Raw genomic sequence first — 14,798 nt, 5'->3', positions numbered from 1 at the left:
TGGGGTCATATCTGATATGACCCCAATATGCACAATCGTTAGCAGATCTGACCACAATATGCACAATCCTCAGCAGATCTGACCCCAATATGCACAATCCTCAGCAGATCTGACCACAATATGCACAATGCTCAGCCGATATGACCCCAATATGCACAATGCTCAGCACTTCTGACCACAATCAGCAGCACCACCTGAAAAAGAAAAGAAAAACCCATTTACTCACCTACAGTCAGAAGACCTCCTCCTGTCCTGACCTCCTTGTGGCGCGCAGCTCCCACGATCCTCTTCCTTCACGTGACTTCCTGCCTGCAGCATGCATTACCCGGCGAGCAGGGCTACGGGAAAATGGCCGCCCAAAGCCCTGCACTGCAGACTCCAAGTCTGCAGAGGGGCTTCGGGTGGCCATCTTACCGTAGCCCTGCTCTGCTGCTTCGGGCTGCCGCTGTAAACTGACTCGGCGTCTCTTAGACGCCTGAAGTCTGTTCACGCCAGAGGGTGCTTTGGGGGTGCTTGGACAATTCTAGGGGGTGCTTGAGCACCCCCTTGCACCGCCCATGTATTTAAAGCATCTATAGAAGTGATTATTACCAACCCAGGGCCAATAAAGAGCTAATACTGTGCTTGAGGGAGGGCCCCTTTGACCCAAGGGCCCTGATGCAGTCGCTACCTCTGCACCCCCTATTGCTACGCCACTGTCTGAACATAAAAAAAAAAAATAGGTAAAGTTGCCATGGATCTTTAACCATTTCACAACTGAGGGGTTTTACCCCTGAAACACCAGCGTGATTTGTTTACCTTTCAGCGCTGCTTGCATTCTAGAATTTATGTACTATGATTGGTTATTGGGGACTGGAGAGTCCCCATAACCAAACACACAAATGGAGAAACTCACTCCCAAACAGTTCTCTGCTGCTTTATAAAGCCTGCAGGCTGCTTATAAGCCAATGAGAAATGCACACATATGTTACACCTAGCTTGCAGTGATTAATCAAACAGAAGCTGAGCAAGTCAGCCGGTCGTTGGAGAGGGCTTCAGTTGCATATAGACAATGGCTATATGACCAGCAGGGGGCACCCTGCTTGCATTCTAGAATTTATGTACTATGATTGGTTATTGGGGACTGGAGAGTCCCCATAACCAATCATAGTACCGCAGAGCCGGGGTGTGCCCACGCGCGGGTGCGCGATCGCGCGCTGCACGTTTGTTTACCTACATTGTTTTGAATGAAGACGGCTTTTGTTTGAAGCCGTCTTCATTCTACTCGCAATCGGCGAGGCTAATTGGATTTAGGAACGCTTGTTCCTAACATCCAATTAGTCACCTGCTGTGCGGGCTGGCTGGAGTGTGAGCGAGAGTTCCCCGCCCACTCCCAGCCAGTAAACAAACAAGTGCGCCTTTCTCCGTCCCTGGCTGGGGGTGAAGCGGTGCGCAGAGGGATGGAGAAATTTAGCACTGGGGGGTGAAGTGGTTAAACAGCCATATTGCGGCTGTATAGCGATCCCTGACCAAAGCGTTGCCACTTCCAAGGGGTTTCCAGGGGGTCCGTATGCACTGCAACAACATCCAACCCTATTTTTTTTTGGGGGGGGGGGGGGGAATTTGGTTTAGACGCAAATTTCGAGCAAGCCTTGTTTGCTGCAAACTATTCGCTGAGAGAACAGTTTGGCCCATCTCTACAAAGCCCCCCTAACATTAATGAGCTGGAGTGATGCATTGTGGGAGTCGCGTCCATGAAGCAGACATGAGCTCCCCCCGTGCATGAAGCAGACATGCGCTCCCCCCGTGCATGAAGCAGACATGCGCTCCCCCCGTGCATGAAGCAGACTTGCGCTCCTCCGTGCATGAAGCAGTCATGCGCTCTGCCGTGCATGCAGCAGACATGCGCTCCCCGTGCATGAAGCAGACATGCGCTCCCCCATGCATGAAGCAGACATGCGCTCCCCCCGTGCATGAAGCAGACATGCGCTCCCCCGTGCATGAAGCAGACATGCGCTCCCCCGTGCATGAAGCAGACATGCGCTCCCCCGTGCATGAAGCAGACATGCGCTCCCCCGTGCATGAAGCAGACATGCGCTCCCCCGTGCATGAAGCAGACATGCGCTCCCCCGTGCATGAAGCAGACATGCCCTCCCCCGTGCATGAAGCAGATATGCGCTCCCCCGTGCATGAAGCAGACAAGTGCTCCCCCGTCCATGAAGCAGACATGTGCCCCCCCCGTGCATGAAGCAGACATGCGCTCCCCCACCCATGTAGCGGACATGCGCTCCCCCACCCATGTAGCGGACATGCGCTCCCTCACCCATGTAGCACACATGCGCTCCCCCCGTGCATGAAGCAGACATGCGCTCCCCCACCCATGTAGCGGACATGCGCTCCCCCACCCATGTAGCACACATGCGCTCCCCCGTGCATGAAGCAGACATGCGCTCCCCCACCCATGTAGCACACATACGCTCCCCCGTGCATGAATCAGACATGCGCTCCCCCGCCCATGTAGCACACAAGCGCTCCCCCGTGCATGAAGCAGACATGCGCTCCCCCACCCATGTAGCGGACATGCGCTCCCCCACCCATGTAGCACACATGCGCTCCCCCGTGCATGAAGCAGAAATGCACTCCCCCACTCATGTAGCGGACATGCGCTCCACCACCCATGTAGCACACATGCGCTCCACCGTGCATGAAGCAGACATGCACTCCCCCACCCATGTAGCGGACATGCGCTCCCCCACCCATGAGGCACACATGCGCTCCCCCGTGCATGAAGCAGACATGCGCTCCCCCACCCATGTAGCAGACATGTGCTTCCCCATGCATGAAGCAGACATGCGCTCCCCCGCCCATATAGCAGACATGCGCTCCCCCACCCATGTAGCAGACATGTGCTCCCCCATGCATGAAGCAGACATGCGCTCCCCCACCCATGTAGCGCACTCATGTAATGTGAGCAGCAGAGGGACCTCTTACCTGCAGGAATACATGTGATTCTTTCTGACGCTCCTCCGGAAGAAGCCTTTGCAGCCATCACAGCTGGAGGCACCGTAGTGTTTGCCTGTCGCCCGGTCACCGCAGATGGCACACAAGGAGTTAACCCCGATACCATTTGCAGCATTGATACTGGTGACTTCTGAGGGAGACGTGTCTGTGGGGGAGATAGGAGACGGGGGTCAGCAACGCTTTGTGCTGCGCAGATATACAGTGATAATAACCAATGACATGTCTACACACTAAATATACAAAAACATATATATGCATTTATATCTCTCATATAGGAGGAGGGGACTACAAACGCTGCATACCTGACCACACACGGCACAATCTGATTGCACATCTCTCATATAAGAGGAGCAGACTACAAATGACTGCAGACCTGACCACACACTGCACAATCTGATTGCACTTCTCTTATATAGGAGGAGGGGACCACAAACGGCTGCAGACCTGACCACACACGGCACAATCTGATTGCACAACTCTCATGTAGGAGGAGTGGACGGACCACAAGCAGCTGCAGACCTGAACACACACTGCACAATCTGATTGCACATCTCTTATATAGGAGGAGGGGACTACAAACGGCTGCATACCTGACCACACACGGCACAATCTGATTGCACATCTCTCATATAAGAGGAGCGGACCACAAATGACTGCAGACCTGACCACACACGGCACAATCTGATTGCACTTCTCTTATATAGGAGGAGGGGACCACAAACGGCTGCAGACCTGACCATACACGGCACAATCTGATTGCACAACTCTCATGTAGGAGGAGTGGACCACAAGCAGCTGCAGACCTGACCGCACACTGCACAATCTGATTGCACATCTCTTATATAGGAGGAGGGAACCAAAAACACTGCAGACCTGACCACACACGGCACAGTCTGATTGCACATCTCTTATATAGGAGGAGGAGACTACAAGCAGCTGCAGACCTGACCACACACTGCACAATCTGATTGCACATCTCTTATATAGGAGGAGGGAACCAAAAACACTGCAGACCTGACCACACACGGCACAGTCTGATTGCACATCTCTTATATAGGAGGAGGAGACTACAAACACTGCAGACCTGACCACACACGGTACAATCTGATTGCACAACTCTCATGTAGGAGGAGTGGACCACAAGCAGCTGCAGACCTGACCACACACTGCACAATCTGATTGCACATCTCTTATATAGGAGGAGGGAACCAAAAACACTGCAGACCTGACCACACACGGCACAGTCTGATTGCACATCTCTTATATAGGAGGAGGGGACTACAAACAGCTGCAGACCTGACCACACACGGCACAATCTGATTGCACATCTCTTATATAGGAGGAGGGAACCAAAAACACTGCAGACCTGACCACACACTGCACAATCTGATTGCACATCTCTTATATAGGAGGAGAGGACCCCAAATGGCTGCAGACCTGACCACACACGGCACAATCTGATTGCACTTCTCTTATATAGGAGGAGGGGACCACAAACGGCTGCAGACCTGACCACACACGGCACAATCTGATTGCACAACTCTCATGTAGGAGGAGTGGACCACAAATGGCTGCAGACCTGACCACACACGGCACAATCTGATTGCAGTACGTTTGTATAACCTTCCAAACCAACATGTAATATGATTATTATTATTATTCCGTGGCGCTGTACAGAGTAAGAAGATAACATGAGGTACTTAATAATACAAACAATGATATACACAGAATATTGCCACCGGTACAGAATACAGATATTCCAGTGACAACATGAGGAATACAATGTATAGCAAATTCCAAGACACAAAGGGCTTGATTCACAAAAGAGTGCTAACTGTTAGCACGGCCGTTTTCGCGCGAATTTTCGCGTTTGCGTTTGCACGCAAAAACGTTATTGTTTCGCGCGAAAATTCGCGATCGCGCACAATGCGAAAATTCGCGCGAAACCGGCCGTGCTAACAGTTACCACTCTTTTGTGAATCAAGCCCATAGGGTGAGAGAGCTCTGCCCTTCCCAGCTAACAGTCTAGACTAGAGGAATAGGGGGTGGGGAAACAATATTTATCCCCAGAGGAAAGGTTTTTAGGTTATATATAGTAAGGAGTAAGGATGGTTGGGAAATGTCAGCAAAATGACGATTTCACAGTTTCCGATTGGAAGTCGGCTTACCGCTGCGGGAATCAGTATGCAGAAATTGGAATACCGCAGAAATACCACATTACCCTTGACGTGGCCACTAACGATCCAATTTCTAGAAAAAAATCGTTCAAGCGATCAGATAATTCTGATCAGAAGAAAGATTGTTCACTACACCATCAATGAACCAATAATCGTTCATAATAGATTGTACCCATCAATCGACATTTACAACCAATCCAATAAGAATTCTGATCGCTCTAACAATTTTTTGCTAGAAAATGGACCATTAGCAGCCACCTTCACTTGGGAATTTTACTCAATCACAGAACTCGGAAGCAGTGGCCAATCACAGAACTCGGAAGCACTGGACCAATTACAGAACTCGGAAGCATAGGGCTAATCATAAAACTCGGAAGCATTTGACAATCACAGAGCTTGGAAAGCAATGGACCAATCACAGAGCTCGGAAGCAATGGACCAATCACAGAGCTCGGATGCAATGGACCAATCACAGAGCTCGGAAGCAATGGACCAATCACAGAGCTCGGAAGCAATGGACCAATCACAGAGCTCGGAAGCAATGGACCAATCACAGAGCTCGGAAGCAATGGACCAATCACAGAGCTTGGAAGCAATGGACCAATCACAGAGCTCGGAAGCATTGGCCAATCACAGAACTCTGAAGCATTGGCCAATAATAGAGCTCGGATGCGTTGGCCAATCATAGAGCTCGGAAGCTCTGGCTCAATCACAGAACTCAGAGACATTGGCCAATCACGGAGCTTGGAAATATTGGCCAATCACCAATCACAGAACTCAGAAGCATTGGCCAATCACAGAACTCGGAAACATTGGCCAATCACAGAACTCGGAAGCACTGGACCAATCACAGGACTCGGAAGCATTGGCCAATCACAGAACTCAGAAGCATTGGCCAATCACAGAGCTCGGAAGCATTGGCCAATCACAGAGCTCGGAAGCATTGGCCAATCACAGAACTCGGAAGCACTGGACCAATCACAGGACTCGGAAGCATTGGCCAATCACAGAACTCGGAAGCATTGGCCAATCACAGAACTCAGAAGCATTGGCCAATCACAGAACTAGGAAACATTGGCCAATCACAGAACTCGGAAGCACTGGACCTTCACAGGACTCGGAAGCATTGCCCAATTACTGAACTCGTAAACATTGGCCAATCACTGAGCTCGGAAGCATTGGCCAATCACAGAACTCGGAAGTATTGGCCAATCACAAATCTCAGTAGCATTGGCCAATCACAGAACTCGGAAGCACTGGGACAATCCCAGACATTGGCCAATCACAGAACAAGGAGACATTGCCCAATCACAGAGCTCGGAAGCATTGGCTAATCACAGAACTCGGAAGCATTGGCCAATCACAGAGCTCGGAAGCCTTGGGCAATCACAGAACTAGGAAGCATTGGACCAATCACAAACAGATCAAATTACAATTTTCACAGTCATTAGTCACAGATGAGTTACTCAGGAATTACAGTACAGGAGCGGTGCCAGTGAGAGGGAAGTACAGTTTGGAGCAGTACCAGTCTGTTAGTTGGTAGTCCTCTAGCACTAACCTCTGAGCCGCCATTCTGCCCACTGGACTGGTATCATATTTACTAACCATTATTGATATAAGACATAAATGCTGCCCAACAAATCCCAAAACTGTCTGTGCAGCCCCCGTGTGACATGTATGTACAGAAGAGTCCCCTGTGTGACATGTATGTGCAGCGGAGTCCCCCATGTGACATGTATGTGCAGCGGAGTGCCCCGATTGACATGTATGTGCAGCAGAGTCCCCTGTGTGACATCTATGTGCAGCAGAGTCCCCCGTGTGACATGTATGTGCAGCAGAGTCCCTGTGTGACATGTATGTGCAGCGGAGTCCCCCGTGTGACATGTATCTGCAGCGGAGTCCCCGTGTGTCTGTGCAGTGGAGTCGCCCGTGTGTCTATGCAGCTCCCTAGTGACACGTATGTGCAGCAGAGTCCCCCGTGTGTCTGTGCAGCAAAGTCCCCCATGTGTCTGTGCAGCCCCCGTGTGACATGTAAGTGCAGCAGAGTCCTCCATGTGAAATGTGTCTGCAGCAGAGTCCCCCGTGCGTCTTTGCAGCAGTGTCCCCAGCGTGTCTGTGCAGCAGAGTCCCCCGTGTGCCTGTGCAGCAGAGTCCCCCGTGTGTCTGTGCAGCGGAGTCCCCCGTGTGTCTGTGCAGCGAAGGCCCCCGTGTGTCTGTGCAGCGAAGTCCCCCGTGTGTCTGTGCAGCAGTGTCCCCCGGGTGTCTGTGCAGCGGAGTCCCTGTGTGTCTGTGCAGCGGAGTCCCCCGTGTGTCTCTGCAGCAGAGTCCCTCGTATGTCTGTGCAGCAGAGTCCCCCATGTGTCTGTGCAGCAGAGTCTCCCGTGTGTCTGTGCAGCAGAGTCCCCAGTGTGTCTGTGCAGCAGAGTCCCCCGTGTGTCTGTGCAGCAGAGTCCCCCGTGTGTCTGTCCAGCGGAGTCCCTGTGTGTCTGTGCAATGGAGACCCCGTGTGCAGCCCCTGTGTGACATGTCTGCGCAGCCCCGTGTGACATGTCTGCGCAGCCCCCGTGTGACATGTCTGCGCAGCCCCATGTGAAATGTCTGCGCAGCCCCCGTGTGACATGTCTGCGCAGCCCCCGTGTGACATGTCTGCGCAGCCCCCGTGTGACATGTCTGCGCAGCCCCCGTGTGACATGTCTGCGCTGCCCCCGTGTGACATGTCTGCGCAGCCCCCGTGTGACATGTCTGCGCAGCCCCCGTGTGACATGTCTGCGCAGCCCCGTGTGACATGTCTGCGCAGCCCCCGTGTGACATGTCTGCGCAGCCCCCGTGTGACATGTCTGCGCAGCCCCCATGTGTCATGTCTGCGCAGCCCCCGTGTGTCATGTCTGTGCAGACCCCGTGTGCCATGTCTGTGCAGCCCCCGTGTGACTCTGCCTCAGGGATACTGGGGGTCTGGTTGGTTAGAGATACCCGGTGTTTGCAGTAGATGTTGCTGATGGGAGATAATATTAGACTCTGTTTATTAAAGACATTCTTCAGTTAAGTGCTTTACACATACAGAGGGGACATGTGAGAGATAAGCCCTCGAATGTCCCTGAACACGTCACTGGATGTGACCAGATCCTGCCACATTTGACCATCCGTCTCTCTCTAATGGGACAGTCAGGTGGAAATAATAATAACTGCACCACTGGATGCTGATCATCAGCTGACAGTTTATGAAGCCCCTCCCCGCTAGGGCAGAGCTATTCTATACTACTATCTGGGTGTGCAATGCTCCTCCCCCTCACAACAAGCCGTATTGATGAGACGTGTATGAATCGCATATGTTGGGTACATCACCAGCAGATCAGATCACAGCATCGACCACAACACATTTATCTGTATTTAGCCCAATTTCCACAATCTCTTCTCTACCTCAGGATGGAAACACACTAGGCGGAGCGTGACAGCGTTTCTGCGGTTTTTGTCATAATGAAGTGCACTTTTACTGCGTTTCCATTTTGCACATAATCATAATTGCGTCTTTGTGCGCTTCTGATATGCATTTTATGCAAATTGTTTGGATGTGGCCAATATAAAAACATGCTCTTGCCTCATTCTTGCTTGACTTCATCAGGAAAGTCAACAGGAAGCAGAAATACATCTTCAAACTTACTTTAAAAAAAAACGCATGAAAAATCACAACTCTGCGTCACCATTGACATACATTAAGTGCGTTTTAGATGCACTTTGGAAAAACATGCAGCAAGTTCTGCATTTTCTAAACGCATATTGCAGAACGCAAACAAATACGTTTTTTTCATGCAGTCCATTGACTTACATTATAGGCGCTAAAGCTAGTGTTTCTGCCTATCCTGAGCCTACCCTGACACAATGCACTGGATTAGGCTGACCTTGAGTGGCCGATGAGGATGACCTCAGACGAGACTCTGATGACTATACAGGAGCACCCTGATGTCTAAACATCCAGCATATCAGCGCGATCCCCAACCGCTTTATTGCACCACTGAATTACCTCTAAAGTTATATAAGCACACACTGCAGCTAGTTTACTGTCAGTACAGGCACAGTGCAACAGCTTATACTGTACATACAGAGATCAGCACACACTGCAGCTAGTTTACTATCGGTCCAGGCACAGAGTAACAGCCTACACTGTACATACTGGAGGCAGCAGAGATTAGCACACGCTGCAGCTAGTTTACTATCAGTACAGACACAGAGTACCAGCTTATAGTGTACATACTAGAGGCAGCAGAGATCAGCACACACTGCAGCTAGTTTTCTATCAGTGCAGGCACAGAGTAAAAAGCTTATACTGTACATACTGGAGGTAGCAGAGATCAGCAAACATTGCAGCTAGTTTACTATTAGTACAAGCAAACAGCTTATACTGAACATTCTGGAGGACGCAGAGATCAACACACGCTGCAGCTAGTTTACTATACCAAACAAATAGTGATTCTGAACATTGAGCACACTCTTTTAAAATTAAAACGGTCAGACATTAGCATTTTTCATTGCTGATCACATATTAATGCAGATCACTAGGAAGTCTAACCAGCATCTATCCATTCCCCCTAGCCAGCATCCAGCCATTCCCCCTAGCCAGCATCCAGCCATTCCTCATAGCCAGCATCCAGCCATTCCCCCTAGCAGGCATCCAGCCATTCCCCATAGCCGGCATCCAGCCATTCATCATAGCCGGCATCCAGCCAATCCTCATAGCCGGCATCCAGCCATTCCCCATAGCCGGCATCCAGCCATTCCCCATAGCCGGCATCCAGCCATTCCCCCGAGCCAGCATCCAGCCATTCCCCCGAGCCGGCATCCAGCCATTCCCCATAGCCGGCATCCAGCCATTCCCCATAGCCGGCATCCAGCCATTCCCCATAGCCAGCATCCAGCCATTCCCCATAGCCAGCATCCAGCATTCCCCATAGCCAGCATCCAGCATTCCCCATAGCCAGCATCCAGCCATTCCCCCTAGCCAGCATCCAGACATTCCCCATAGCCAGCATCCAGACATTCCCCATAGCCAGCATCCAGCCATTCCCCTTAGCCAGCATCCAGCCATTCCCCTTAGCCAGCATCCAGCCATTCCCCATAGCCAGCATCCAGCCATTCCTCATAGCCAGCATCCAGCCATTCCTCATAGCCAGCATCCAGCCATTCCTCATAGCCAGCATCCAGCCATTCCCCCTAGCCAGCATCCAACCATTCCCCCTAGCCAGCATCCAGCCATTCCCCATAGCCAGCATCCAGCCATTCCCCATAGCCAGCATCCAGCCATTCCCCATAGCCAGCATCCAGCCATTCCCCATAGCCAGCATCCAGCCATTCCCCATAGCCAGCACCCAGCATTCCCCATAGCCAGCATCCAGCCATTCCCCCAAGCCAGCATCCAGCCATTCCCCCTAGCCAGCATCCAGCCATTCCCCCTAGCCAGCATCCAGCCATTCCTCATAGCTAGCATCCAGCCACTCCCCATAGCCAGCATACAACATTTTCACATAGTCAGTGTACAGCTATTCCCCTTAGCCAGTGTAAAGCCATTCCCCTTAGCCAGTGTAAAGCCATTCCCCTTAGCCAGTGTAAAGCCATTCCCCTTAGCCAGCGTAAAGCCATTCCTCATAGCAAGCATCCAGCCATTCCACATAGTCAGCATCCAGCCATTACTCATAGTCAGCATCCAGCCATTCCCCATAGCCAGCATCTAGCCATTCCCCATAGCCAGCATCTAGCCATTCCCCCTAGCCAGCATCCAGCCATTCCCCCTAGCCAGCATCCAGCCATTCCCCATAGCCAGCATCTAGCCATTCCCCATAGCCAGCATCCAGCCATTCCTCATAGCCAGCATCCAGCCATTCCCCCTAGCCAGCATCCAGCCATTCCCCCATAGCCAGCATCCAGCCATTCCCCCTAGCCAGCATCCAGCCATTCCCCATAGCCAGGATTTGCCATTCCCCATAGCCAGCATCCAGCCATTCCCCATAGCCAGCATACAGCCATTCCCAATAGCCAGCATCCAGCCATTCCCCATAGCCAGCATACAGCAATTCTCCATAGCCAACATACAGCTATTCCCCATAGCCAGCATACAGCATTTTCACAGTCAGTGTACAGCCATTCCCCTTAGCCAGTGTAAAGCCATTCCTCATAGCCAAGCATCCAGCCATTCCACATAGTCAGCATCCAGCAATTCTCTGTAACCAGCATCCAGCCATTCCTTGTAGCCAGCATCCAGCCATTCCCCCTAGCCAGCATCCAGCCTTTCCCCCTAGCCAGCATCCAGCCTTTCCCCATAGCCAGCATCCAGCCTTTCCCCCTAGCCAGCATCCAGCCATTCCCCCTAGCCAGCATCCAGCCATTCCCCATAGCCAACATCTAGCCATTCCCCATAGCCAACATCTAGCCATTGCCCATAGCCAGCATCCAGACATTCCCCATAGCTAGCATCCAGCCATTCCACATAGTCAGTGTACAGCCATTCTCCATAGCCAGCATCCAGCCATTCCCCATAGCCAGCATCCAGCCATTCCACATAGCCAGCATTAAGCCATTCCCCCATAGCCAGCATCCAGCCATTCCCCCTAGCCAGCATTAAGCCATTCCCCCATAGCCAGCATCCAGCCATTCCCCCTAGCCAGCAACCAGCCATTCCCCCTAGCCAGAATACAGCAATTCCCCATAGCCAGCATACAGCATTTTCACAGTCAGTGTAAAGCCATTCCTCATAGCCAAGCATCCAGCCATTCCACATAGTCAGTGTACAGCCATTCCACATAGTCAGTGTACAGCCATTCCGCGTAGCCAGCATCCACCCATTCCCCATAACCAGCATCCAGCCATTCCCTGTAGCCAGCATCCAGCCATTCCTCATAGCCAGCATCCAGCCATTCCCCATAGCCAGCATCCAGCCATTCCCCATAGCCAGCATCCAGCCATTCCCCATAGCCAGCATCCAGCCATTCCCCATAGCCAGAATCCAGCCTTTTCCCCTAGCCAGCATCCAGCCTTTCCCCCTAGCCAGCATCCAGCCTTTCCCCCTAGCCAGCATCCAGCCTTTCCCCCTAGCCAGCATCCAGCCTTTCCCCCTAGCAAGCATCCAGCCATTCCCTATAGCCAGCATCCAGCCATTCCCTATAGCCAGCATCCAGCCATTCCCTATAGCCAGCATCCAACCATTCCCTATAGCCAACATCTAGCCTTTCCCCATAACCAGCATCCAGCCATTCCCCATAGCCAGCATCTAGCCATTCCACATAGTCAGCGTACAGCCATTCCACATAGCCAGCATCCAGCCATTCCACATAGTCAGCGTACAGCCATTCCCCCTAGCCAGCATCCAGCCATTCCCCCTAGCCAGGATTAAGCCATTCCCCCTAGCCAGCATCCAGCCATTCTCCCTAGCCAGCATCCAGCCATTCCCCCCTAGTCAGCGTACAGCCATTCCCCACAAACAGCATCCTGCCAATACACCTAGCCAGCATCCAGCCAATACACCTAGCCAGCATCCAGCCATTCCTCATAGCCAGCATACAGCCATTCCCCATAGCCAGCATACAGCATTTTCACAGTCAGTGTAAAGCCATTTCTTATAGCCAAGCATCCAGCCATTCCACATAGCCAGCATCCAGCCATTCCCCGTAGCCAGCATCCAGCCATTCCCCGTAGCCAGCATCCAGCCATTCCCCGTAGCCAGCATCCAGCCATTCCCCGTAGCCAGCATCCAGCCTTTCCCCGTAGCCAGCATCCAGCCATTCCCCATAGCCAGCATCCAGCCATTCCCCATAGCCAGCATCCAGCCTTTCCCCCTAGCCAGCATCCAGGCTTACCCCCTAGCCAGCATCTAGCCATTCCCCATAGCCAGCATCCAGCCATTCCCCATAGCCAGCATCCAGCATTCCCCATAGCCAGCATCCAGCCATTCCCCATAGCCAGCATCCAGCCATTCCCCATAGCCAGCATCCAGCCATTCCCCATAGCCAGCACCCAGCATTCCCCATAGCCAGCATCCAGCCATTCCCCCTAGCCAGCATCCAGCCATTCCCCCTAGCCAGCATCCAGCCATTCCCCCTAGCCAGCATCCAGCCATTCCCCCTAGCCAGCATCCAGCCATTCCTCATAGCTAGCATCCAGCCACTCCCCATAGCCAGCATACAACATTTTCACGTAGTCAGTGTACAGCTATTCCCCTTAGCCAGTGTAAAGCCATTCCCCTTAGCCAGTGTAAAGCCATTCCCCTTAGCCAGTGTAAAGCCATTCCCCTTAGCCAGCGTAAAGCCATTCCTCATAGCAAGCATCCAGCCATTCCACATAGTCAGCATCCAGCCATTACTCATAGTCAGCATCCAGCCATTCCCCATAGCCAGCATCTAGCCATTCCCCATAGCCAGCATCTAGCCATTCCCCCTAGCCAGCATCCAGCCATTCCCCCTAGCCAGCATCCAGCCATTCCCCATAGCCAGCATCTAGCCATTCCCCATAGCCAGCATCCAGCCATTCCTCATAGCCAGCATCCAGCCATTCCCCCTAGCCAGCATCCAGCCATTCCCCCATAGCCAGCATCCAGCCATTCCCCCTAGCCAGCATCCAGCCATTCCCCATAGCAAGGATTTGCCATTCCCCATAGCCAGCATCCAGCCATTCCCCATAGCCAGCATACAGCCATTCCCAATAGCCAGCATCCAGCCATTCCCCATAGCCAGCATACAGCAATTCTCCATAGCCAGCATACAGCTATTCCCCATAGCCAGCATACAGCATTTTCAGTCAGTGTACAGCCATTCCCCTTAGCCAGTGTAAAGCCATTCCTCATAGCCGAGCATCCAGCCATTCCACATAGTCAGCATCCAGCAATTCTCTGTAACCAGCATCCAGCCATTCCTTGTAGCCAGCATCCAGCCATTCCCCCTAGCCAGCATCCAGCCTTTCCCCCTAGCCAGCATCCAGCCTTTCCCCATAGCCAGCATCCAGCCTTTCCCCCTAGCCAGCATCCAGCCATTCCCCCTAGCCAGCATCCAGCCATTCCCCATAGCCAACATCTAGCCATTCCCCATAGCCAACATCTAGCCATTGCCCATAGCCAGCATCCAGACATTCCCCATAGCTAGCATCCAGCCATTCCACATAGTCAGTGTACAGCCATTCTCCATAGCCAGCATCCAGCCATTCCCCATAGCCAGCATCCAGCCATTCCACATAGCCAGCATTAAGCCATTCCCCCATAGCCAGCATCCAGCCATTCCCCCTAGCCAGCATTAAGCCATTCCCCCATAGCCAGCATCCAGCCATTCCCCCTAGCCAGCAACCAGCCATTCCCCCTAGCCAGAATACAGCAATTCCCCATAGCCAGCATACAGCATTTTCACAGTCAGTGTAAAGCCATTACTCATAGCCAAGCATCCAGCCATTCCACATAGTCAGTGTACAGCCATTCCGCGTAGCCAGCATCCACCCATTCCCCATAACCAGCATCCAGCCATTCCCTGTAGCCAGCATCCAGCCATTCCTCATAGCCAGCATCCAGCCATTCCTCATAGCCAGCATCCAGCCATTCCCCATAGCCAGCATCCAGCCATTCCCCATAGCCAGCATCCAGCCATTCCCCATAGC

The 14,798-nt window shown here is 52.4% G+C and overlaps 1 protein-coding gene and 1 long non-coding RNA gene across 5 annotated transcripts in view; one reads left to right on the top strand and one right to left on the bottom strand.

Annotated features, from left to right (window-relative positions):
- Window positions 1–14,798, top strand: part of LOC137542444 (uncharacterized) — a 268,779-nt gene that overhangs the window by 77,419 nt on the left and 176,562 nt on the right. The window lies entirely within an intron of this gene.
- HNF4A (hepatocyte nuclear factor 4 alpha) overlaps window positions 1–14,798 on the bottom strand; it is a 213,938-nt gene that overhangs the window by 56,073 nt on the left and 143,067 nt on the right. For all 3 annotated transcript variants that reach the window (XR_011025429.1, XM_068264350.1, XM_068264349.1), the window contains exon 2: window positions 2,971–3,145. Coding sequence is in view for 2 of the 3 variants with exons in the window: in XM_068264350.1 (XP_068120451.1) it covers window positions 2,971–3,145 (175 nt within the window). In the remaining variant the exon portion in view is untranslated. The remainder of the gene's footprint in view (window positions 1–2,970; window positions 3,146–14,798) is intronic.

Source organism: Hyperolius riggenbachi, chromosome 12 (assembly GCF_040937935.1).
Source record: "Hyperolius riggenbachi isolate aHypRig1 chromosome 12, aHypRig1.pri, whole genome shotgun sequence".
Lineage (NCBI taxonomy): Eukaryota > Metazoa > Chordata > Amphibia > Anura > Hyperoliidae > Hyperolius > Hyperolius riggenbachi.
The sequence above is the reverse complement of the archived record's forward strand: the minus strand, read 5'-3'. Positions and strand labels throughout refer to the sequence as shown.